The following is a 26,240-nucleotide window of genomic DNA, read 5'->3' as shown; positions in this document are numbered from 1 at the left end:
ACATAATATTCTAAAAGTAATTCTAGTTGTATATTGAAAACAAAATATATAAAATATTCCATATGGGTGGCATTAAATTTGACTTGAAAATACAATTTAAAAAAAAAAAAACAAACTCAATGAACAGGTGGTGCGGTTCTTTTAAGTTTTTTTTATATATGTACATGAAAACATTATTATATCGTGTAGTAAAGACATGCACTTACTTATTCAATTTTTACTATTTACAATACACTAACACTTAAATGGTTCATTAGACTTTAAAAGAAAAATATGTTCTCGAGAAAAATATCCATGCAACTATGCAAGTATATATTACGTGCATTACACAGTCTATAATAGAGTGCTATTGTTTAACTTATAATGTATAACCACTATTATTACCATATAAAGTTAGCATACTTCCAGGCAGCTGTGCGATACATATTCAAATAAATTAATACTCTTGATTTTTTTAATATATTAATTATTTAATTAAATTAATATTAAATTGGATATGTTTATACTAGGTTGTAAGACAACAGACTTAATTTGTGTTAAAAAAACAAAACAATTCTATACACTTTTAAAACATAATCCTACGTACTATAATAGGCGATATGTAATCTTTAAAATAAAGATAAAATTGTATTCTCTGTAATATAATATCTATATATTATTTATACTACACATATTTTACATAATTATCTAAATACATATATATTACGTTTAACTTTAAATATATTTAAATTTCAAAATATATTTTTGTTCAAATATAAAAATAATTTATTTATATATTATAGTAAGAACTTAGTACATAAACATCCGTATAATAATGATGAAACAGTTATGACATATAGTTGCGACCTATACATACAGTATTTGCGATTTATAATAAGACACGTGATCATTAGATCTTGAAAGTTGTAGGTATTTAAAAATAAAATGAAAATATTAGTAATAAGTGCAAATGTATAATATATTCCATAATACAGTTAAAGAAGGCGTTAATATTGTCCACCTTCACACTATTATGTCTAATGAAACTTAAATAGTTAAATTTGAACAGATTTAAAGTTTTTTTTTCTAGTAAGGATATCACAAAAATGTACGTTCAATACTATTTATCGTGGCTATATAATTAATTTCAAAAATCTGTAAGAAACGTTCTCTAGTTGATCGAATTTCATTTTATACTAATTTTCCTGTATTATTATAATAAGTTCAATACAAAAATAATAAGGTTAATAATATATTATATTGTAATAAATTCCCCCAAACTACGGAAATAAAAATACACGTCCACCGCGATTTAAGCACATAATATTATATATTTGATTCAACCTCCCTCCTCTTGGCAAAAAAAAAAATAATAAAAAATAAAAAAATTAATGGGTATGGACTAAGACGCGATTGTTATAACAGTAATATCGACGGAGCAGCTGCACCCGTGTATACGCAAAACACACGTACCTACGTAATATCGTGGCTAAAAAGGGTGAGGGACTCACTCCGCAGTGTGACGGTATGTGAGAAAACGATCGGACTACGGTTCCCACCTATAAAAATGTCGCAACAGTCAAAATACAAACGCGAACAAGAGGCGAAACTGACCCTTCGCAAGCGATGACCCCCTCCCTTGTTACGCATATTGCATGTATATATATTTATACCTATTTGGCTTTTGAATGATATAAAATAAAGGGTTCAACTACTCCGTTTTAAAAAACAATATTTTGTACCTATTGGATAAGCGACGCATAGTTGGTACCAATTTATACAGTATACATAGCAAAATATATTATTATACGAATGAGTTTAAATTAATAAAACATTTTTTTTTTTTTTCTAAAAAAATGTGCTTTATTCGCAGATATCAAAAATATATAAAAATAATAAAATTTAAAAAAATATAAAAATACCAGTCCCTATATAAAATTCTCGTTCTAGGACAGTTTGTTCAGACGAGCCCTTGTTACGAAACACACAAATGATATGGCGTGGAAACCAATGTACAGCCAAATCATGGAATAAATGTGTGGCATCAGATTGGCTACATTAAATTCATATTTATCCAAAACTTCACTACCGTCCATCAGGCAAGGTACATCCGGATCTTCGCTACACGCTAAAAGTCATTATGCATAACATATTTAAATATTTTACACGCGAATAACAATTATCAAAGTAAAATGTAATCATATTTTAAACGCATTATTATTTACCAATATATGTCACGTTTTGCCAATGAAGAATAGTAAGCGCTTCGAACCCAAGTTCAAACCAAGATATCTTAACTACCCATTGCAAAAACCAAGGTACACTCCTAAAAATAAAATAATTATTTTTAATAAGATCTTAGTATCAAAATATTAAACATTCCAATAAAATTTGTTTTGTAAAATTGTAATTAATGAGAAAAGAAACTATCGTTCAATGCTGAATGATGTCTTTAGTTAACTACGAGTATATAAAAACTAGCAATACTTTTTTATAAAATGATAATTATTAGAAAAAAAAATGATTGTTGCTATTTATTTTTCAAGCCTTACTGTATGAATTTTGTATTGTTATACTAGATTGATGAACATTTTTAAAAATTATGCCATGAATGTTTTAAATTTACGCAGACATTTACTACGAGTTATAAAAATTTCAATTATTTGATAAGTCTACATTCCTTACATGCTAATACTGCTATTTCGTAGAATGAAGCTATTCAAAACTTAGATATAAGAAGGTATTTAAAAATATTTAACTAAATTATCTTTAAAATCTAGTTGTATAGATTATAGACCTGAGGTTCACAAATATTCCAGATAGGATCATGATCACATTGTCGAACGGCTGGACAAATGTTAACGCCAAAGATAAGGATCCAAAAATATTGTTGAACATGTAACCTATAAATATATATATAAAACATACAAACATTTATGGTAATTAGATCTTAGGTAGGCACTGACGTTATAAGAATTTGCCTATAAATATACGCGTGCTCTTGTGTGTGTGTGTGTGTGTGTGTGTGTGTGTATGAGAGAGAGAGAGTAATTATATCATTATATATTTATGACATTAATACATTATGACATATATATTTTCAGATAAGCATATATAGAGAGTAATATTATCAATATATATTATATTATATACTATACGTGAATACAGACCACAAGAAGTGGACACGGCCATTACCAGAATCGTGATGATTACCGTGAGAAAATATCCATACAGATCGGTTTGCATACCGGCCATGCAGTAAACGATTGTCGTGTACACCGTGGGCTCGATGATCAACGTGGGGATCTGCACGTGGGGGCCATCGGACAGGACAAAAAAATATCGGAAAGAAAAATGTAAAAACCGTATTAATAATAATATTACACAGTATGATAATTAGTATGTATAAATAAAGCGTGATATTGTCGTCTCCGTACTTTATCTACTCGACCAGCATATTAAAACGGTTGCTGGACAAGATACTTACGAAGGACAATATGTTGGCGATGTAGAAGGTCGGGGCGTCGTAAAGGCCTGAAGTGTACTCTCTCCTGAACAGGGGCAGTTGTGTGGGCAGTTGATTCATCACCGAATACATGGGCGTGAAGAAGTTCTCAGTGATGAGCATGAAAAATACGCCCTGCACCGATTGTATGCCGACTTGGGTCTGTTGCACTGTGCCTAAGTAACACAAGCCGACCATTATAGCGATTCCCTGTAAGGCACGAAATAGTTAAGTCAAAACGATCGTACACCAATAAATTTTTATAGAAGCACATTTAGCCGCTCTGCGAATTTTTTAAATTGTCGAGATACCTAGGTAAACATGTATGTAGAAAAATGTAAGTTGAGTTTAAAGTTAAAAGTTACATTTCTTTCCTTTCAAATTAACATTTGTACAAGTTAAATGGGAAAAAAAGGAATTTATTAGGCAATAACTGGTTTATTTTTTTTCAAACTGAATGTATTTACAATCCTTGCCACAGCACAATAAGTAAATTTGATAAAAGTATCGATACGAAAAAAAATATACATTAAAAATAATATTCATATAAGAGTAATTACCAAAAAGGGATACACCACAATGATAATTCCTAAATCCTAGGTACTAATAACAGAAGTAATATTAATTACTTTCAAGTAATTTCACGTAAGAGGTAAGAGATCACGGTGTGGCATCAACGTCTCTTTAAACGTTGAACTAAGTTATTTGGTAAATAGTGTTATTCACGATTATATTACTATCTTTAATCGTGATATTATTGTTGAAAGATATTTTAAATTAATGTGTTTAGGTGGGACTTTAATTTTTTGTGGAAATATAGAGTTGTATAACACATTATTTTGATTCCTATATTGATATATAAAGGTTGTTCAATCAACATTTCGCCAGTCTAAACTGTAGTGCCTACTATGGATATAATAATAATATGTAACATTAATTACAGTTATTATGATTTTTATTTATAAAAAAGGTAATTTGTGCAAAACAAATTTTAAATTAATTAGGGGGGTCATATTATAAATTAGAAAAAAATTAATTTAATATGAGTATAAAATTAATTAATTGATAAGCCACTGCATATTATGGAACACATTTTAACTTGTTAAATTGGAAGTTACTTTTTTTTATTAAAGTCTCATGTCTTGTAACTTCATTAAAACTTAAAAGTAACTAACTTTGACTTTTTAACTCGTTAATAGCCATCCGTGTGTATATATAATAATAATTAATAAGTATTGATTTATTATACCTGTTATAAACTATAATATATTGGTTTCATTTGTCACGCAATTTTTTAAAAATTAAGATTAAATATGAAAAATACCTTTTTTATCATTAGGTTTTTCAATGACGAGGAAATAAAATTAAGACCTTATTTAAGCAGGATATGTAGGTACGTACGTTAATATACTAGTAAAGAGTTATTGGCAAATGAATCCTAAATGCAATTAATTGAAGTCGAACTGTCGAGGAATTATTAACTCTTAAATCAACCCGTTTAAACCAATTATTGCTTTAACAATCAAATGTCAAGGCGCTGTAGTATAATTTAATTACACTGCATGCGTGAGTATAGGTAGATTAGACAAGTATACAGCAGGGTTGTAATTATATTCCTCGTATCGAAACGAATAACGATATTGTTACTATATATATATATAATAAATAATCAGATATGTATATATATACACACACAATTATGTACATAATGCGAAAACGATTGCGTTTTTTTTAAACGTCGGCGTGATAACGAAACCAATATATATAATATGTAGAGAGAAAGATTTAGTGAAATCGAGGAAAATCGTACGACGTGTGTTTCCCACGCTTTATACGTACTTATAATATATAGGTAATAGCTGGTACTGTGTTATATATATATATAATATATAAAATACCTATTTATAATATTATATACACGAGTGTGAGTGTGTGTGTGTGTGTGTGTGTGTGTACTGTTACGAGGCGGCATTATATTATCGTCTGACGGAATCCGCGCCGTCACGCAGCCGCGTCTTTCGAAAGAAATGAAAGAAAAAAAAACACAGAAATGATAAACAAACGACTACGTCTCCGACACGTAAACTGTAACGCGAGCGCCTAGAAGAATGCGCGCGTGCGGGGCACACGTGGGAGACTATAATATTATATTATTATTATCATCATAGCACAGACGCGTTCGATTTATATACAACATAATAATAATAATAACCATGATATATTACGATATAATGAGGTATGAAATATGGTGTAACGATTCGTGTTCGTAAAAAAAAAATAATAATATGTGGTCTTATTTCACGGGGACGACTGGCCGCCGCAGCACACCACGAGTGGCGGGGCGTCGAGGTCACCGGTGCGGTACGCGTCCCGGGCGCCACTGTGGGTACAGCGCCGGAGATAGCGTGCGCCGTGTAAATTTACGCGTGTGGCCCGAGGCGGCGGGGGCGGTGGTTAGAATTTTCTTTTTTTTTATCTCATTCCCCAGTAACGGGGTGATGCGTTTAACGCGAGGCGCTCATTATTTCAGAACACGTAAACTAATATTTTTGAAATATTTCTTTTACGATATCATTTCAAGTCTCTACGAAACAACATTGTTGCGCAAATCATGAAACGTTTGTTTTATTCAAGTTTTTACTCTTCTGAGGGACAACATACATTTTTAATTTCGTACCAGAATATTATTTGAAGTATTTCGATCTATAAAAATCGAATTTCGGTCAAGTAGTTTTTGTATCAGTTAAGACTTAAGAATTTTAAATGTAGGTGATGAGCAGAAGAGTTGACAAATATTTCGCGGAGTACCATTCTAGTATACAGTCATAATAACTTTGAATACTTAAATACTTATAACTCATAGGTTATTCGTCCAAATTCGATTTTTATAAATCAAAATACTCTAAAAATAGAGTGCTTTGGAATAATAAACTAAAAATGCATGTTGTCATCATCAAGGACTACGATAAAAAATAGAAAAAATATAGTTAAAGAAAAATGTTGTTTTATAATGACCTAAAATTACACAAAATAAATACATTTTTTCAAAAACGATTATAGTCTTCCGTCAAATGAAATGGATCACCCAGTATGTCTAGTGAGTGTGTGCTGCCGTAAACAATAATTATTATTATACCTATCATTCACGCACAGACACACGTACCATATAATATGTGAAATATGTATATTGTATATGTATTTTAGGTAGATATGTATGTCTTATGCGGTCGCGTAAACGTTCTTATAAGCGCAATTATGTAGTGTACCTGCTTCGAAGTTCGAGTGCATCTCGCCTCTAACCGATCATTTATATATATAATAATCATATGCCGTGTTTAACGAGACAAATTACAGGTATACTGAATATTATTATTATACTATATTAACACACTTTCTAGATCAATTTTCGTGTGATTTAAGAAAATGTTTTCGTGTAGTTAAAGGTGATTTTGGGTCGACTTGCTAATAGTTATATGACAGCTGTCAGTGCTATGGTATCTATAGACGAATGAAGGTCCCAAAGAACGGATCAGTAATTCAGAATGGAAGGATAGGGCGGACTAAGGAGCAATAAAATATTTTTAATGTACGGCCCAATTAATAGAATGAATGACTTTTAATCAAATGTTCAGTCTTGATACCAATTATTTCATAATTTAATAACTCTATCGTCTATGATGTGCTGTATAGTGTTTACGACTTTACTATATGTATTTTATATTAATCTACCTACCTATACATATAGTTAGATACTTCTTTTTGTTCCTCTAAATCTAAAATTATAGACTTTATATAAAAATTAAAAATTATTGTCGCTTAATATCATATTATCGCTGATATTATTGCAATTTTAAACAAACGCAAAAAAACATTTTTATAGATGATATGTACTGAATATTGAATAACACATAAATAAATATGTGATCCCGCATAATAGTAATAATTATATTATTAAATTAATATATTTTGAGAAAAGTGAAAACTGTTGAATTACAACTACCTAATATATATTATTATTTTAGTTGATTTGTATAATGTAATCTTATATGAAATTCTAATCGCCCGAGCTTAATAAAATGTATTGTTCGCCATGCATTCCATTGAAAGGGTCCGTGTAGCTACGTATAGTATAACTAGTATATGTATACCATTGCAAAGTGTCATTTGAATATGATTTATAATAAATTTGCAAAATATATTCGTAGAAATAGGCACCTATGTATTTAAATATTACTACCGTACATAATGTGTATTAAAATAACGCGTATCGGATACTCACGACTTTTTGCAAGAACCTGTGGATGTCGATGGTGGGGTTGCGAACTTTCTCCAGAATATATCTTCCCGTCAGGTGGTACAGTTTCACAGGCCAAAACGGTGATAAGCTGTAGACAATTACAATATATTCGGAAACGTATTAGATGTCTATATATATATATATTTTTTTTTTATTGATTTTAAAAACATAGACCCGGCATCTGTGGCCATTAGTTATAGTTAGGTATTTTACAATTATATGTACAAATATAGTTATATGAACAATACTACAGTAATAGTAAACAGTAGGTGACATTGTTTTTTATGTATTCTTATTATAGATATATAGGTATAGGTGGTATACGCATTACGCATATAACTTTACTATATAAGCGTAAACTGTCCATTAAAACAATGATTACAACACATTATACCTATCCGCGACACGAAAATAATATTATCATGGCAGAAACGTGTCTCTGTATATAGGCAACTATATAATAGCCGTATATATAGAGGTAACAGTATTGTTGTTATTGTGTTATTGTCGCCGCCGCAAAACTATCAGCTGGAGTGTATAGTGCACGTATATAGTACGGTGCACGTAAAGCGCAGGCTGCAATATATGCCTACGTTTATTCAGGCCCTTAACCGTATGGTAATCGCGGGTTTCGTACGCTAGAAAATGGTAAATATATGGCCTAGGTAGATACATATTATAATATACTATGTATTAGGTATACGTATTATTATATTTAGATATGTTTCTTCTCCACGCATAAGCCACCGTGCTGTATATAGATGTACCTAAACATATTTTTGAATACTTCCTACAGTAAGAAAAAAATGGCACACGTATTTTTCATCTCAAACAATACGCTCGAGTATATCTTTTGTTTTTTCCTATTTTTGTATACAAAGTTAAACTACAAATTTTATTACGATTTGCGCGAGTGTACCACGGCGTATATCACTGGCCATTATACGACGTCTAATTCCATCGATTTACCATGTAATTACGAATTTTATAACGTGTAAACTAACTATAGCTGGTATTGTTAGGTTCCAAAGAATCGTCGTATTATTTAGGTATATGTCACATCGACATTAAGTATAATATCATAGTATGATTTATCATAGTTCTACAAAATATTAAAGATTTTATTAAAGTGTTGAAATAACGTTGAAATAACGTTGAAAATATTAAGTATAATAGAGGTCAGAACTAAGAATAAAGATATAAATGAAACTTGACTAAACATCAAGGTATATAAAAAGGTATAGAAATAGCAAAATTTTCAAAACCTTTCAGATTCAGACCAAAATCAAATTATTAAATTACATTGAAATAATATGTTTTGTTATATAATTATTTTATAATGTTATTTAATTTGATACCTTCAGTGTAAAGACTATAGCTAATATGATTTGTATTCGAAATTGCTTGTACCTACTCAAAAGTAGAGTCTCTAATATTAATATATTTTACTTTGTTTTACTATTACATAAAATGATAAATTATTTAATAATGATAAATATAAGACTCACTGATTCCGTACTGATAAACTTGGTGTATCCTGAAATTAAAAATCGTGTACATCTTATCATACTGTAAGCAAAAATTCTAAAACAATGTACATCCTTTATAGTTTATACTCAATATTTTATATACATTTTACTATACAACAATAATACTTACAAAATATATTTCATTTGAAATAGCATTTTTTACTATTTCTGCGTGTTTACTTGCTGCAAATTCATCACAAACTTTATTTACAGATTTGTTACTATCTGATAATATTTTCATAATAAAATCTGCTGAGTTATAATTATCAGGACAGCGATAACCAACACTATAGTATAAATAATAATCAATTAATAATCAGTATTCTCAAAAATTTAATTATAGTTTTTATAGTGATTTCGTTATTATTTATTGATGCAGCAGAAGTGTTTTAATAAATATTGAAGTAAAAAATAATTTTTTTTATGAAATTTAATTACAAATTACAATTAATGAAATTATATACTAATAATCCTACTAAACTACTTATTTTTACGCTGAGTAAAGGAAATTGAGGTTTAGTCACCACTTTATACATAATAAGGTATGTAAATATTTTTTTTTTATTAAATAATGCCAAAATAATTATAATTTTTCATGCAAAATGATAATCTAATGAAAAAAAAAATGTTTTATTTCAAACAATGGTTTAAATATTAGTGCTATAAAAAAACACCGTCATCTACCTAAAAAAATTTGGATGTGACAAACACCTCATATTTGGTGATAATTATTCTAAGGATTCACAAATAATTTTACCTCTCAAAAAACGAAATAGCCTTATTGGGTGGTCCTGAATAGGCAATTCTTCCATCAGCCACTAAAATCAACTGGTTGAATACATTTAAAAGCTCAGTACTAGGCTGATGAATTATACAGACAACAGTTTTCTTTTCATCAGACACTAATCGTTGCATAACTTTAATGACTTTTTGAGCACTGTATGAATCCAACCCTAAAATAAAATATTCACATAATCACATGTCAATGAAAGATGAAATATAAATCAAATAAATATTAAAATGTGTTCAGTGTTGTTCTTATAAATAAATCTTTAAAATTAAAAGTATCATGGGAATTTACTATTTAAAAATATGTCTAATTAATGAACTAAATAATAATAATTACTATTTAGTGTCACAACTACCACAAGTCAAATATTCTTTGTTCATACTTTTTGAAAATCAGATGTGGGCAATTATGACTTTTTTCAATAAACATAGTTTATCGCTTTTCTTTAAAATAATAAACAATAACCACAATATTTTTTTCTTATATGTATATAGACGGATATAATAAAAAAAATAAAAATCATCAGATATTTAAATCTATACTGACTAACTGGATAGTATTTTTCAATAATCAACAACCAAATTTGTTAGTTATCTGTTTAGTCCGAGGAAAACTCGGTCTCATCGTAGTGGTGCACCTGACATTTTTCTCCACATCCATTGCATTGTTCAATACTCAATAATTTTCTTAATTTGCTACAGTGGCATGTGTCTGATGAATCACTCGATGTGTAGCTCATGGAATTTTTTTAATAGTATCGACAGTCGGATTTTGCCCTAACTGTTCTGAGGCACTAGTACCTGAAGACAGACCCCGTAGTCCGTCTCTTTATTACGTTCTCACTGATTTAGAACACGTTCTATAATATTCATGCAAGCATGTATTTTTAAGTATATTAATGACATTTGCAAATCGTAAGGTTAGGTTAGATTAATTAATCTGTTATTTAATTAATCGTTAAAAATAACTAAGTAAATAACCAGGTTAAAAATAAATAATTTAAATCATTGAAACAAAAAATAATACTATAATATATTATGCACCTATACTACCTAGTAAACAATTCGTAAAAGATAGGAATAATAAATAAATTAATAATTACACAGTTATAAAATTAGATAGGTGTGAGGGGTCTAATTTTTGAAATTGTGAAGTGTATACAATATTGTTGTCATATTTTTTAAGTTCAAGTTAAATATTAGGTACATTTTTAGTATACTTAAGACACAAATACTTACAATGTATAACTATTGTAAATTTGTAAATAGTATTAAATCTAGTGAAAGAGAGAGGGTTGTTGAAGATTTTGCGGGCTTCGGAATATTTGGGGCAGTTGATCTCTATTTCATGCTCTATTGTAAGTATTCTATGACAAGTATCAGTGTATTACATATCGACTGGTGCTACTGTGCTAGCTAGTTCTTTGCTAGGAGTGGATTAGATGGATATTATTAGATATTCTCATTTCTCTCTCGAATTATGGTTAATTCCGATTTCGAACATTTTAATTGTTTGACGTAATTAGTAATTAGTACCTATGTAAAATCAATTTTAATAATTATTATAATACAATTAATTGTAATCGATGAAAGTGATTTTATTTAAAATATTAAATTCTCTAGCAAAGAGAACTATAAAGTTTTATTAAAAAAAATTTGATCCCAAAGATCAAATAATTCGTCAAGTATTTATTGTGACAGTTGGGTTTCAACATTCCACGCAGAATAATATACGGTATATAATACACGGGCAACGCCTTAACGGGACAGCTAGTATAATATAAAATATAATTTTTTTTCTAAAATGTTTTTTGAAATAACCAAATGTAGAAAGGAAGTGATTTAAGTATGCTTGCTACATTAGTATTTAATATTGTGCCCAATTATTCAGTTAGGGAATGCAGTGAAAACTACGGAGTCTATATAACCAGATTAAAGGTAAATACGCCGAGTGCCGACAGGCGACAGTTTCAAACGATGCGTCGATGCATTTACATAATCGGTTGTTGTTTAGACGTCTAGCTATTAGTTTAATCGCTTTAATATACAATAAAAATGGTTGTATGATAACTGCCACAAGTTTTTTTTCTTTAACTCGATGTATTTATTGTAACAAAAAAAAATATATATTGATAATAATAAACATTATACAAGCTGCAATAAAACTGATAGGTATTTAATATTTTTGAAACATAAGGCTTTTAGAAATGCATATCTTGAAATTTAGCGATAACGTACATTACACTGCTACTATAAATTTTACTCATCTGTATTTGATTTGATATGAGCATAATATGACTGATATTATATAGCATCTAATTTTAAGATAGTCCAATTTTGTGATTATTTACTATTTATAATTATAGACCTTTTTTCTGTGAGCATCATTGTCAGATACTATAACAAAATAATTTTGTATTTTATTTGCATATATTTTGTTTAATGTATGTGAATCCTTCCATTCCGAATTTAACGTGTATTTTTATTATTCTCAATTCTCGTCCATATCGACCGTCACTATACAAATATTTAGATGCTCTACAGGAAATCGACAATAAAATAACCATTATTGAGGTTTTTTAAATTTAATTCAATTTTTTTTTAAATATAATATTATTCCATACCATATATTTTTTGTATTAAAATAATTTTTGAAATACATTTTAATTTGATTGATTTTATTTTTAAAAATAAATTGCAGTTATGGGTAGTTAAATTTACCGTATATACCGTATGAAAAAAAGTTAATTTTTTCTCAATTTATCATCTCTGATAAAAATTCAGGATGGGTTTCGGTATAGTTTCTGAACATCGATTTCAAACTATACTGAGTCGTCGCCAAAATGCTTGTTACTTCTTCACAAACTCGTTTTACTGGTTTCCGAATTTCGCACCGTACCTTGCACAGTTGCACAGTTGCAGATGTTTATTTTGATTTCGTATGGTCGTTTTGCAAGCAAGTAGCAACGACGGAGCATAGTAGGAAATCGATTTCACGATTTCAGGAACCCGCAAGTTACATTTCACCTTCGCAATGGTCTTTCTAAAATATTCAAGATTTAAGTTGATGAAAAATGATAAAAGCTCATTCTTCATTGACTCATTGTTGACAATGGTCTCAGGAGGTTAATCAGCTACTATGAGTTGGGCATGTTAAAAAGACATTTTAATTTTTAAATGATCCATTTTTTAGGCCACAGTTTGGTGTATTGATCCAATTTTTAGTAAATCAATAGTGTTTTACTATTGTATTTTATGTATAATTTGTATTAGTTAATAAGATACAATCGAGGACCAGGAAGGAGATTGACCCAAATGATCCACCTCTATGGGTACTATAATAACATAATGGATACAAAAACTGTTATCGACTCAGATTTAGGAATCTAATTTTCAACAATAGTTGTCTATGACACACTATATTTGCTCCTATGTGCATGTCTAAGGGGCAATGGCCAGTAAAAAATGTTTATTTTTTTGGTGATTGTGGCGTAAGTAGGTAGTGCTTATTATGTCTTATTAATACATGTACAATATACAGTAATGAAATCGTTTGATTTATTTATTTGTATAATGACTACCTACTGTGATTGTAGCCAATAATTTTATTGCGATGATGAAAAAAATGAATAACGATTAGGTACCTTCATTTGTTAGTAATATATTTATGTACCTGTTGTTGGTTCGTCACAGAATAGAAATGATGGGTCGGTAAGAAGTTCAGTTGCAAAAGACACAATTTTTCTCTCGCCACCCGATAACGTTATCTACAATTTAAAATCAATATAATATAATAAACATGTTTATATCATCCCGTTATAAACTTTCCATTTGAATACCTTTCCATTTTCTCCTCCAGCCCCAATCCTAGTATTGGCACATTGACCAAGACCTAACTCTTCTATAACCGCTAATACTCGAGCTTTCAGATTTTTGTCAGTTGTTCTCCTGTCCAGTTTCAATTTAGCCTGCAACAATACGTTTTTATAACGAAAATTGAATAAAAATCACTCATTGACTTACCATGAAATAAAGGTGTTCTTTTACAGTTAAAACTCCACAGAATAAATCATGTTGATACATAAATCCAAAATTGTGGCTTTCAAAATTTCTAACAGAAAGACTTCCTATTTTTGCACTTCCTTCAAGTTCAATTCCGGCTTTAAGAGTATTTAAATAAATCATAATAAAAAAATATATAATTTAACTGTATACGCATTACTATATTTAATGAATATTATATAATCATGTATATTGTCAGTTGTCACATCTTAAGAAAAAAAGTTGTTACCTGGAAGTTTATTAGCCAGAGCAGCCATCAAAGTACTTTTTCCAGCGCCGCTGAAATTTTATTAATTCTTGTTAAATTTAATCATAACATTGAAGTATAAAACGAATTTTGGTTTTATATACAAACCTTGGTCCCATGATGGCGACAAGTGAACACGGAGGTATATATCCTTCGACTTGAAAAATAAATAGAATGTGTCAATAATAAACATTAAAACACGAAAAAGTGTCTATCACAAAACGTTTTAATTTATAATAATTAATCATAATAATGATATCTATGGAATATTAGGTACCAGGTACCTATTATATATATATATATATTTATTTATTTATATATTGTAATTTGATCTGTAGTCTGTAATATTGGATGGCCAGAACTGAGAAGGACTAGATGTGTTATGTGTACCTACTTTTTTATATACCTAATACCTATCTATATATATTTGTCTTATGAATTAATGTATAATTACTATTGGAAACTAAACATAATATTATAGGCGCAAATATGCATACAATAATTTCACAGTAATAAACATAATACTTAATGTATTGTAATGTGCAAGTACAATACGGAAAGAATTTGGTTAAAATAACCACTTCAGTTATAACCATTAAAATATTATTATATTATGAACTACCACTTACATTTTTTTTAAATCATATTTTAAGATACCTATCGTAATTGTTTTAATAATCTGCGATTTAAAAACTTAAATTAGGTACTTTTTATAAAATACCTATGTGGCATAGGTAAATATACTGCAATTTCCTCAACCTATATCATTCACACTATTCATACATAATAAAAAATTAATATTTCCCGTAAGAGAGTATAACACTTTTAACGGTAATATTATTGGCATTGATAATAAAAAAAAAGTAGATAAACCTCCTACCAGGCTACCTACATATTAACTAGGTAATAAATGAAATTCAATACGTGTGGTATCTTTACGTAATACGATAACATAAAATAACATTTAGTTTCTGAAATTTAAGAATTGGATTTTTTTAAATGGTTGTACCACACCAAGAATTTTTGAAAGCTTATTATTAAATATACTATTCTGTAATTAATAAATATATTATAATTTACCGGATAGTAAAATTAAAATATGGCAACTAACATTTAAAGATAGGTACATCAAATTGTTAGAATTTACTTAATCTATTAATTGTATGATGAATTACAAAAAATATTACATTTTTTTGTTTGGCTTTGATGTACCAATATACTTGTAATATGAATTATATTTAAATTATATTTTTTATTTATCATCTTTATACCTAGGTAGCCTAATTTCGATGGGGGGGGGGGGGTTATCGACATTTTTTAGGGGGCTTCTCCGCTGTTTATGCTTATATGGGTATAGATAATAATAATATTATTTAAACTTAAAAGTAGGCTCATGAATTTATTCTTATTTCTTACCTTTATTTAATAGAAGTTTTCTAGTCGTGATGCTCGAACGTAACCACCGGTCTTTTTTAATCATTGCGTGTACGCTTAAATTTTCCCAATAAATTGGTAAGCAGTTTTCACTGTTTTCGCCCTAAAATACAAACGTATGTAAGCTTAATGGGAGCTCGTCACTCAAAATAACACATAATATTTCAAAAACATTACCCCATTGTTTGTGCATAAATGCAGAGAAGATGGGTCGTGATCGTTGGGTGCGTCTGTGTTGAAAAATACGGTATAAGTAGACGCCAAATCCATTATTTTTCTCAATAAAAATGTTCTTTCACCTCTGAGAATGGCTTTATAGAGCGAATTGCAACTGAACTGTGTGTGTTTATCATTGAAACTACAGTTCATATACCTGAGCCATGTAGGTGTTCACCGTGTGAAGCCAAACACAATAAAAAGTATCAATTGCATTTTTTGAATTATATAATAATATATATTAATACATGTATATTATGTTGCAAAACAAAATACAAATTTTAAAAAGTGGGAAAGTAGGTAACTATCAGGGTTGGTTGGCGATTTTTTTCAGCCCTGGAAATATAAACCAATAGGATTCCTCATGGATTGCAAAATATGTAATTTTTTACCCACAAAAAAAAAAACATTATTTTGATTGATATAGGTACCTACCTACCTATCCATATCTACTTAGGTTCCCGTTTCATAATTTTGAATTTAAAAATTTGTTTGGTCTCACCCATAAATTAGTAAAATATTTAATAACTATATAATAATTGTGCAGGGTCAATCCGATATAAGGTTATAAACCGTTCCTTGAAATTTGAACATAATACATTTCTTTATATCTATTATATTAGGTATACCTTGGTATTGGTAAACCCTTATTGTCTTCACACTCATTATATTATGTACTAACTGAATCGGGACCAAAGAAATATCAGTATTACCGGGCCAGCCGAAGTCTTACTGTTTTGTGTTAGGTAAAAACACAGTCGGGCCGACAGTTTGGGAATCTCTGTCCTACAGGTACAGGGATTTCTACCTATAGAAAGACACGATGCAACACGTGAGAAGGTGCCTTTACGGATTCACCTCTTCTAATTTGGAAAAAGCAAGCTCAAACTTGGTTGTTAGATATAATTTTTTGAGACATAGCAGTAACATCATTGACTTATTATTTATTGTAAAAATATGTAGGTAATGATTCATAACTCATAAGTAATACCTACAATTTTGCTCGGTAGTTGATATATAAACAACTAACAAGTGGCAGTTGATATATATATATAGTGTTAAAAGTAATGTTCCTAACCACAATTGTAAAATTTGCAAATTCAATAGGCATAATATGAAAATTAATATTTAATATTGGTACCTACTTACCTATGAAGTAAGAATTTAACTGTGGAAATATTTTTAAACTTAATTATGGAAAGGGTAGAATCTACTGGCGATTTTAAGCTATACCTATTATTTATTACTTATTACCTTATATATCATATGAATTGAAATGTTGGATTTATAATAGATTTTAAGTAATTTGCTTGAGATGATGTCTCTGTCAGCTGTTAAACAACCAAGTGGGTAACATAGCAAATTACCTAACTTCAACAATTCTCATGTAATAGCGTTGACGCGTATTAGTCTTAATATCTATCAGAGTAAATTTCCGATTTAAAATTTACTTATTAGCTATTGTTAAGCTTAATGAACGGTTACACTTTTTCCCCGTAGTTTGTTAGAAGCGTCAATTTTCATTGGTATTTAAATATTTCTTGAGTGAGTGATGAGCATTATTAAATTATTGTAATATTTTATATAAATAACTATAAATTATACATAATTTCGTATATCGTATATAAATTGGTATAGTTTTCGACGTATTTATTACACTATAGTGTAGTAGTATAATATAATCACACAATATTATTGCAAATACTGCACAGTGCACACTATTATAGAATAATATTGTTTGATTGTTTGATAACATATTAATGCCGGCCCAGAGAGAATATTACCTATATTCACGATTAAAGTATCCATTTTTTTATTACTTCTGTAAATTTCAAAGCCTAATTTTGATTTTTTTTTCATGTCTCGACACTTCTAGAGTTTTATATTAAGTTATAGTTTAACCGTTAAGACTAAAAACAGTATTGTGAGATGCCGGACAAAAAAATTGACTCGCGACAGTAGTGTATCTAAATGGCCTGTACGCAGAGTTCCGTGTTCTGAATTGTATAGATTTAAACACTCCGAATAATATTATGTTTCGGTATCTGAAATAAAAAATGTATCGTGTCATCCAAAGAATTCAAAAACTCGAAAACTGATAACAACATATTATATTATAATATCTATCATCTATGGCAAAAGCCGATCGTCGTCACTCGTCGGAGACGATTCACAATTCTAATAATTTCATTGAACAAAAGAGAAATGTGTAAGGCAACAATAAACATTTGCTCACATATTTCATTCTACTCAAGTAATTTTTATAAAAATCTCGATTTTTTCAGTTCGGGTTTAGATGAAGAAAGAAGTTCCTCGATATGGCGTCTGCACTCAAGATATAGCCTTGCAGCTATATATAATACCCGAATAGTCGATGTATACGTAAGTTTGATTACCTATTTTTTTGGGGCTTACATATTTTACTTTTTAGTCTCAAAATTAAAATTTATTGTCACAGACAATTTGCTACCCGGGTGAAGTAGTGGCATATTTTTTGTTCCCGAACGCGCAACACAAAAAAATACGCTCACAGCACAAACGACGACGGCATATCCTGGTCGCAGAATAATAACATATTTATACAATTAAATAGATATAAATAGTGTTGTACATACTAGTTCTTATGTCCCGCAAAATTCAACAATTTTTATTTTTAGTTTATATAAATGTTGAGTAATATATGAATATTACTATGCCGTCTGCGTGTGCAGGTCGAACCGCGAATTAAAGTGACGCCGTCGTGCATCAAACAATAAACATCAAATTATTTTATAAAGCTAGGAAAGTCGCTCTGCTGATTATTGAATGTCTATCGGAATTTAAATAAGTACATTTTAAATTTTAAATATTCTCGAATAGCTTAAAATATACCTAACCAATGCACTCAAAATTAATGTACAAAATATTAATTATTAATTTCGTGCTCGACAGAATTCAGAGAAAAGATTTAACTTGGAATTTTACAAACTATAGTTGGTATAGTCGGTATACGGTAAATGTGATGCATTAGGCGCTGAATACTTTTATGTTAAATCTAAAAAGTAGTAATCACATTTATTTACAATAAGATTTTTATTTAATAACTCATAAAAAAATATGCTTGTGCTTGGAATATTTAAACACCGCTTTAATTAATTATTAAATTAAAAATTAAAATAATAGGTACTTTATATATTGTTGTAATTTAAATTTTAAAATTATAAACTATTTTGGTTATTGTTATGCCTCATGTAATTATCTTAATGATCAAATCTCAAAAACGGACCTCCTTGATATACAATTTTGTAATATACTATATATCTATGGTTTTATCATATTGACCGTAGTATAAATTATAATGCAATCCGTGGCGATTGTCGAAGTAGTTGCAAAGACGCAATCGATCTAAAATTTTAGTTAGCAAATCTGCAGACATGAACAAGAAACATGATGCGATCCGTACAGTTTTTTTTTCATAATAAATCTCAATATTTTCAGACTTATGTTCAGTCGTATATCTGATTTATTACGCAGTGCACACACAATATCAGGAATTCCGCCGAAGCCCGAAAGGGTTTAAGTAATTAACTTTTAAAAGTGGTTTCATACTTTTTTAGTGCTTAAATTTATTTTTTAAATAAAAATTTAATTTCATGAAAAATATGCTACCCCTATGTACCTACACACATATTTTATTTCTGAGAGCAAATACATAAAATACGAGAGATCAAATAATATACAAACGCCGCTCGTCGTCGTCGTTTTTCTGCTCCCTGATCGTAGGGTAATTTTATAATTATAACCTATTTTTAAGTACTTGAAATAGACATTCATTATACGGTTTATTTTAGAAATACCCGTTATAAGTGATTACTCATAAGACACAATTTTAATTTATAACTTATAATTTTTTTTAAATCCAAAGTTAGCAGTTACAGGACATTATTAATTTAGTGTTAAACATAATATTTCATTGTTGTATTATAATATATTAATATTACATTATATTATAGTTGTATCCAAAAAACAAAAATGTTCACTGAGTGGTAAACTCACTATCCTAAAAAGTAATCACCCCGTACGAGTGATTATGAAAAATATACTTTTATACTAGTAATTTTGACAACAAATTTTTTTAAGGGTTTGAATTTTGAATTTTGACAAAATAAGTAAAAGTCACGAAAATGTGAAAAATATTTTGAGTTCGAAATTCATAAAAATGTTTCGTTTCATATCTAAGTTTCTAAAACTTAATACAAGATTCCTTATAAGTTTGTCTGCCTTTACCAAAAAAAAATTCTACCGGAAAGTCGAATTAAATTTTTATAAGCATTTGAAGTTTAAATTTTGACAACATTGGATATTCACTCCATTTATCATATAGTGATTTTTACTTATTTTTTTATAATGAAAAAACCAATAATTGCAGATATTTGAAGTTCACATCATTTGTTTATATTTTCAATTCGTATACTTAATATAATTTTACTTTTTACAAACAATTTCACTTTTGAATTTTTTTAGTTTATTTAGTTTTTTTTCAGGAGATAATTAAATGTTAATAAAATATTAATTGTTCATAAAATTGTATTTGTTGGGCAAAAGAGCTTGAAAATTCAATAAAATTCTCCTGATAGATATTTACAATATTAGTTAAAAAATATTTAAAATACATAGGCACGATTTTTGTAATGAGCATTTAAAATTTTAATTTTAACAAAATTCATATCATTTAAAAATGTACAAATAATTTTATAATTTAATATTTTTGAAATATTCAACTTTTGAAGGTTAGGGTTGAAAATTCAAAACAAAGTTCCAAGCAAGTAGGTTATTCTGTTATAAAAAAATCAAAAAAATATTATCACAGATTTTTTTGTGTTCAAATGTGAACTAAATTAATGATTAAATTGCCAACAATAATGATTTATGTTATTTCGTTGTAAATTAAAAATATTATTCGTAGGTACTTGAAACTTTTAAAGTATATTATTATATTTTATACCCACCATGACTTTCCAAATGTACTTTTTTTTTTAATGAATTTAATCTACTGCGTAGTACTAATGCTTACTAGTAAAATAAATTACTTTAATCACAATAATATCATCAAATATACTAAATTATTGAGTAATATTATAGACTGACAGACCGTCTTCGCTCAGAATCGTTTTTCGTATACAACGATTTTTTATCGTTGAATTCAAACTTAACACCATTCATTACAGTGACCCACTTGTAACCTATTGTACAGCAGAGCGACCTCCGCATACCAGCTTTTTTTTAAATATAATTTTCAATATCTTAACATTTTTAACTTAACTGATTTTTATTGCTAAACATTTAATAAATAATGAGTTACTTTTAATCAAGTCCTAGCCGCATAGTTTGTTTATAAAAAAATAAATAATAAATATATTAAAAATTATTATTATTGATGATGCTACATATATGTTTTACATCAAAATTTACTTTTTATTATTTTAAAACCAGAAAACTAGCTATTTATGTAGATAAAAAAAAATAAGTTAGTTGTTAGTTTCCAAATCAATTTTAACTTAACTGAATTAAAAATAAAATTGGGAGAACTATTTACTTAAAACTTTTTGAAATGTTTCATATCGACTTAATTTAACTCAGTTAAAAATTTTCATTAAATAGCCCAGGCTTGCAGTTATTACGATACTAAATTATTTTTTACACATAGGTACTCACATAACATATTATCTAACTCCAATTTTTATTGCAATGATTATTTATTTTCTTAAACACAATATTTCAGGAATTAATATGTTATAAATTAATTAATAATAAAAATAATTGATTTGAACGATATTTTTATAAAATATTGAAATAAAATAAACACACTTGCTAATCAGTAATGGTAACTAATCCCTGTGTATTATACTATTATTAAAATAAAAATGAACCAGTAGCAGAGTTCTAGTAGATATAACTAACTTGCCGTGCCTAGTGAAGAAATATGACTTTCGTAATAAGGTATAAAACTTATACGTTCTTGAATAAAATAGTTAAGACACAAATTAACACATAATAACTACGTATAGCTAAGATAAAATCTAAAACTTTAAGAGATTCTTTTAGCTATATAATATCTGTAATTTCTAATAACAAATTGCTCATACGTATATTGTTGAGCATTTTACTATATAGGCTGCGTTTTTTTCAGAGATGGTATTCGTCAGTGAAAAATTTTAAATTTTGAATACAATGTCATATTATGCAGTGTGAAATGTGTTGACGTGAGTGTTCAAAGACTTAGTTGTATAGCAGAAAACATGTGGTATGTACTTTTTATTTTTCAGTAGATTTATTTAATATTGTTAAATGATCAGAGTTTGTATTGCCCGCAACTTTTCAATTTAATTGTATTGTAATTACTGGTATAACGCTATTCCGAACATCAAAAAACCGTGATAAAAATTAGAAAATTGGTCATGTATGAAATTTTTTTTAGTTATATTTAAATATTTTCACCGATTATCAGGTACAATGACCTGTAGGTACTATAGATAGTGTGAGAATAGAAAGTGTATGAGACGGGGATAAGAGGTAGTGAGAGAAGTTACTGAGGGGGTAGAGGGAGGTGAAGGGGGATTAGGGGAGGGAGGGAAGGGATATATGGATGGAGTGAGATAGGGAGGAGGGATAATAGGAAGTGTGGAGGTAGAATAGTTAGGTTAATAATGCCGAATACGTAGGAAAGGTTCTTGAATTGCAAATTACAAAGACCAATCAGCTGAAAAACTACCTAGTGATAGGCTGAAAACCTTGACTTATGGGATAGAATAAAAAGATCGGTAGGGGATGTCAGAGCACTGTTTGCTCTCTTTGTCCCACACACAACAAAACAATTAATGTATGTTTAACAGAACCAACCATATTATATTGTTACTTCAATAATGGTTGGTTCTGCTAAACATAAATTTGCTTTGTTGTGCGTGGGACACAGAGAGACATAAACTGTGCTCTAAAAATCTGACATCCTCTCAATAGTGTCATCAAGTTGAACAAGTTGTATATTGTAGTCAGTTAACATTTTCTGCATGTGCTTAAAATAATAATGACGTATTACTATATCAGACCACTGCTTGTTTATCTCTTTGACCCGTGCGTTAGAACCAACTCTATGTAATATGTTGTTACGTTTAATATTTAAAAAATATGTATATAAATAATAATATATTATTATAATTAAATAATTAAAAGTTTAAAATAATATTTAAAAATGCTAGTAAAATGAGTGCAAATTAAAAATACCTATCGTACCTCAGGATGTTCACGCTTTAACTGGTGACTGCATGGAGGCATATAAATAATTTTGAAGGTCACAAATATAGTTGTTTTAATATTAATTTGATAACATGAAAATATGGCTTAAACTTTTAAATTGCCTTAATTATGATCATATTATTATCACATTAATTATTCGTGGGTCCGAGAGATAGAAAAAGAAACAAATAGTGAAAAAAGTCTGATATCCTCTTTAGTGTTATCAAGACGAAAAATCTGTAGATTTTTGAAAGTTGACATGAATTGTGATTAATATATTAAAAACGAAAGTGTGATAGAAAGTAAAAGAAATAACTAATAGGTGTTAACTGTAAAGCTAGGATGTTAATGATAAAATAACACACAAAAATTTCCCAAAAACAATTAAAAATTGCCCTTAAATCACCAAAAATTGACCAAAAAAAAAAATTGAAATGAATTGTAAAAGTAATAGACAATAGCGAGCATTTAAATTTGAAGTTGAAAAAAAAGTAAAAAAAGTAAAATAAATATATTGATATAACAAAGACCCACAAATATCAAATTTGAAAAAAATACCCCACATTGACGTAAAAGTGACATATACTTCTGCCAAATTTGGGCTTTAACTTATTGAGTTATATGCATTTCTAGTTTTTATGAGGGGGTGTTCTGCTCATATAAACTTTAAACAGTAAATTGCCATGTTCTTAATTTCTTATACAGTCGACTCTCGGTAACTCGAAGTTCAAGGGGGAAAAAAAAAATTCGACTTACTAAAAATTTCGAGTTATCAAAAACTTTTAAAAAGTATGTTTATTTTTAAATTAAGTATTATACATTAAAAAAATTAAAAAAATGTTTTCTTACATTCCTACTTACATATTATTATCATTTTTAAAAAATTGGTGTAAAGTTAATTGTTTTTGTTTATTTAAAACATTGTTCTCAATTCTATTTTCTAAAGTACCTAGTGGTTTAAATAAATCTTCCATACCTTCATTGCCTTCAATATATTTACGTAATGTTTCTAATGCAAGTTTCGCTTCTTTATTTGTAATGGTGGATTGTATTTGTTGGTCTTCAATTTCTTCTTCGTTATCTTCGTCTAATATATCGGAGATAATATCGTTCTCAGTCCATTCTCCACAAATCTCCAAATTTTCATCGACATTGACGTATGACGTAAAAGTTTCATTAAGATTTAATTGATCCCATTCATCGTTATTATCATCAGAAGGTTCATCTAGAATATTTTCAGTCGAAGTTCTAAAACCTGATTTTGTAAAACAGTTTACGATCGTTTCTTTTTTTACGTGTCGCCATGCTTTATCGCATAGCCGTATAGCATCCAATATGTTTATTACAATTTGATTGGTATCATTTATAGCCGATACAATTTTTTTTACCATTTCTTTTCTGTAAAATATTTTAAAATTATTTATAATACCTTGGTCTAATGGTTGTAATACAGACGTAGTATTAGGAGGTAAAAACTGCACTTTAATAGCATTAAAAGTCGAGGTTAAATTGTGTGCAGTACAATTATCAATAAAAAGTAAGATTTTTCTTTTTTCGGAGACCATTTTTTTATCTAATTTCATTAACCACAAATTAAAAATTTCAGACGTCATCCAGGATTTTTTGTTTGCATAATAATCTAATGGTAATGATTTTATTTGTTTAAAACATCGTGGTTTTTTCGACTTACCAATCAGAAGTGGTCTTAATTTTTCTGTGCCCGACATATTTGCCCCTAACAGAAGTGTTACTCTTTCTTTACTATGTTTTCCACCTGAACAAGATTGGCCTTTAAATATGAATGTTTTGTCAGGTAAACATTTGAAAAATAATCCTGTTTCATCTACATTAAAAATATCGTCTGGTGAATAATTTTCGATGAGTTTCGGTAAATTATTTATCCATACGGAACATTTTTGTACATCTACAGCGCCACTTTCACCACAAACTTGTTTAAATACAATGCTATTTCTGATTTTCCAATTTGTTAACCATCCACTGCTAGCTTTAAAATTTTCATGCCCTAACTTATGTCCAAACTCTTCAGCTTTTTCTCGTAGAATAGGTCCATTAATTGGAATTTTTCTGTCAAGACATTGTTGAAACCATTTTAATAAACATGATTCTATGTCAGAGTATTCTCCTAGTTTCATTTTTTTTCTAGTTGCCGAGTTTTCGTTAAAGTTTTTTAAAATTACATCTTTATTTTTTATTATTGTAGATAATGTACTCGCCGGAATTCCAAAATCTTTGGCTATGTCTTGTTTTTTTTTTTCGCCTTTTTCAATAATTTTAAGCAAGTTCACTTTTTCTGCAAGTGATAATGTTGTTAATTTTCTTTTTTGAGCCATAATAACCACTGATTAACACTGTCACACTCACACGATAAACGATTAACCGAACGAACAGACGGCAGAACTAAAACTGATTGTATCAAAGTTATCAAGAGTTAAATTACGTTCGGGTTTTACGAAAAATAATCGCCTTGATAAACTATTTTTAGTACTAAATTTGGATAAGAAAATTCGAGATATCAAAAACTTGTCAAATTAATTTTCGAGTTAACAAGATTATTTAAACATTAAGTGTTATTGTTATTTGAAGGGGAATTTTATTTATTCGAGATATCAAGAATTTCGAGTTATCGAGGTTCGAGTTACCGAGAGTCGACTGTAATAAAAAAATTGTTTGTCAACGAAAGAAAAAATCATAAATACTACTTTGCTGACAGTTGACACTAATATTTAATTATTTATTTAATTTTGGTCCAATAGTACCTAGTACTTCTACGATATTCGGTAGGTAGTGCTTAATAATTTGTGGATAAAGTTTATTAATCAAGTATGTACTTAGAAATCATATTGCCCTATTAATAAAACAAAAATTGCCTCTAATGTGTAAATAATCACA

General features: G+C 28.6%; 2 protein-coding genes across 2 annotated transcripts; both read right to left on the bottom strand.

The window, feature by feature from the left end:
* Positions 1–1,300: 1,300 nt before the first annotated feature.
* Positions 1,301–16,349, bottom strand: LOC111035085 (protein scarlet-like). The gene is made up of 16 exons (XM_022316596.1): positions 16,020–16,349; positions 15,825–15,945; positions 14,517–14,565; positions 14,391–14,440; positions 14,123–14,259; positions 13,939–14,067; positions 13,773–13,866; positions 10,068–10,263; positions 9,441–9,597; positions 9,290–9,318; positions 7,764–7,869; positions 3,467–3,694; positions 3,150–3,285; positions 2,777–2,882; positions 2,205–2,305; positions 1,301–2,107 (listed from the first exon to the last, which is right to left on the bottom strand). The coding sequence occupies exons 1-16, from the start codon at positions 16,209–16,211 to the stop codon at positions 1,926–1,928; spliced, it is 2,013 nt and encodes a 670-aa protein (XP_022172288.1). The 5' UTR covers positions 16,212–16,349; the 3' UTR covers positions 1,301–1,925.
* Positions 16,350–24,178: 7,829 nt separating this feature from the next.
* Positions 24,179–25,681, bottom strand: LOC111035057 (tigger transposable element-derived protein 4-like). Its single transcript, XM_022316557.1, has one exon. The coding sequence runs from the start codon at positions 25,679–25,681 to the stop codon at positions 24,188–24,190; it is 1,494 nt and encodes a 497-aa protein (XP_022172249.1). The 3' UTR covers positions 24,179–24,187.
* Positions 25,682–26,240: the final 559 nt, after the last annotated feature.

The sequence above is a fragment of the Myzus persicae genome, unplaced genomic scaffold (assembly GCF_001856785.1).
Source record: "Myzus persicae strain clone G006 unplaced genomic scaffold, MPER_G0061.0, whole genome shotgun sequence".
NCBI classification, from domain to species: domain Eukaryota; kingdom Metazoa; phylum Arthropoda; class Insecta; order Hemiptera; family Aphididae; genus Myzus; species Myzus persicae.
The sequence above is the reverse complement of the archived record's forward strand: the minus strand, read 5'-3'. Positions and strand labels throughout refer to the sequence as shown.

Bases quoted from the DNA above. Each gene is read 5' to 3' on its own strand.
- LOC111035057 (XM_022316557.1), bottom strand. From the start codon at position 25,681: ATGGCTCAAAAAAGAAAATTAACAACATTATCACTTGCAGAAAAAGTG.
- LOC111035085 (XM_022316596.1), bottom strand. From the start codon at position 16,211: ATGAACTGTAGTTTCAATGATAAACACACACAGTTCAGTTGCAATTCG. The intron at 9,319-9,440 runs GTAAGTATTATT...TTTTAATTTCAG, and splicing joins TTTCAAATGAAATATATTTT to GATACACCAAGTTTATCAGT. The intron at 2,108-2,204 runs GTAAATAATAAT...AATGACTTTTAG, and splicing joins GCAAAACGTGACATATATTG to CGTGTAGCGAAGATCCGGAT.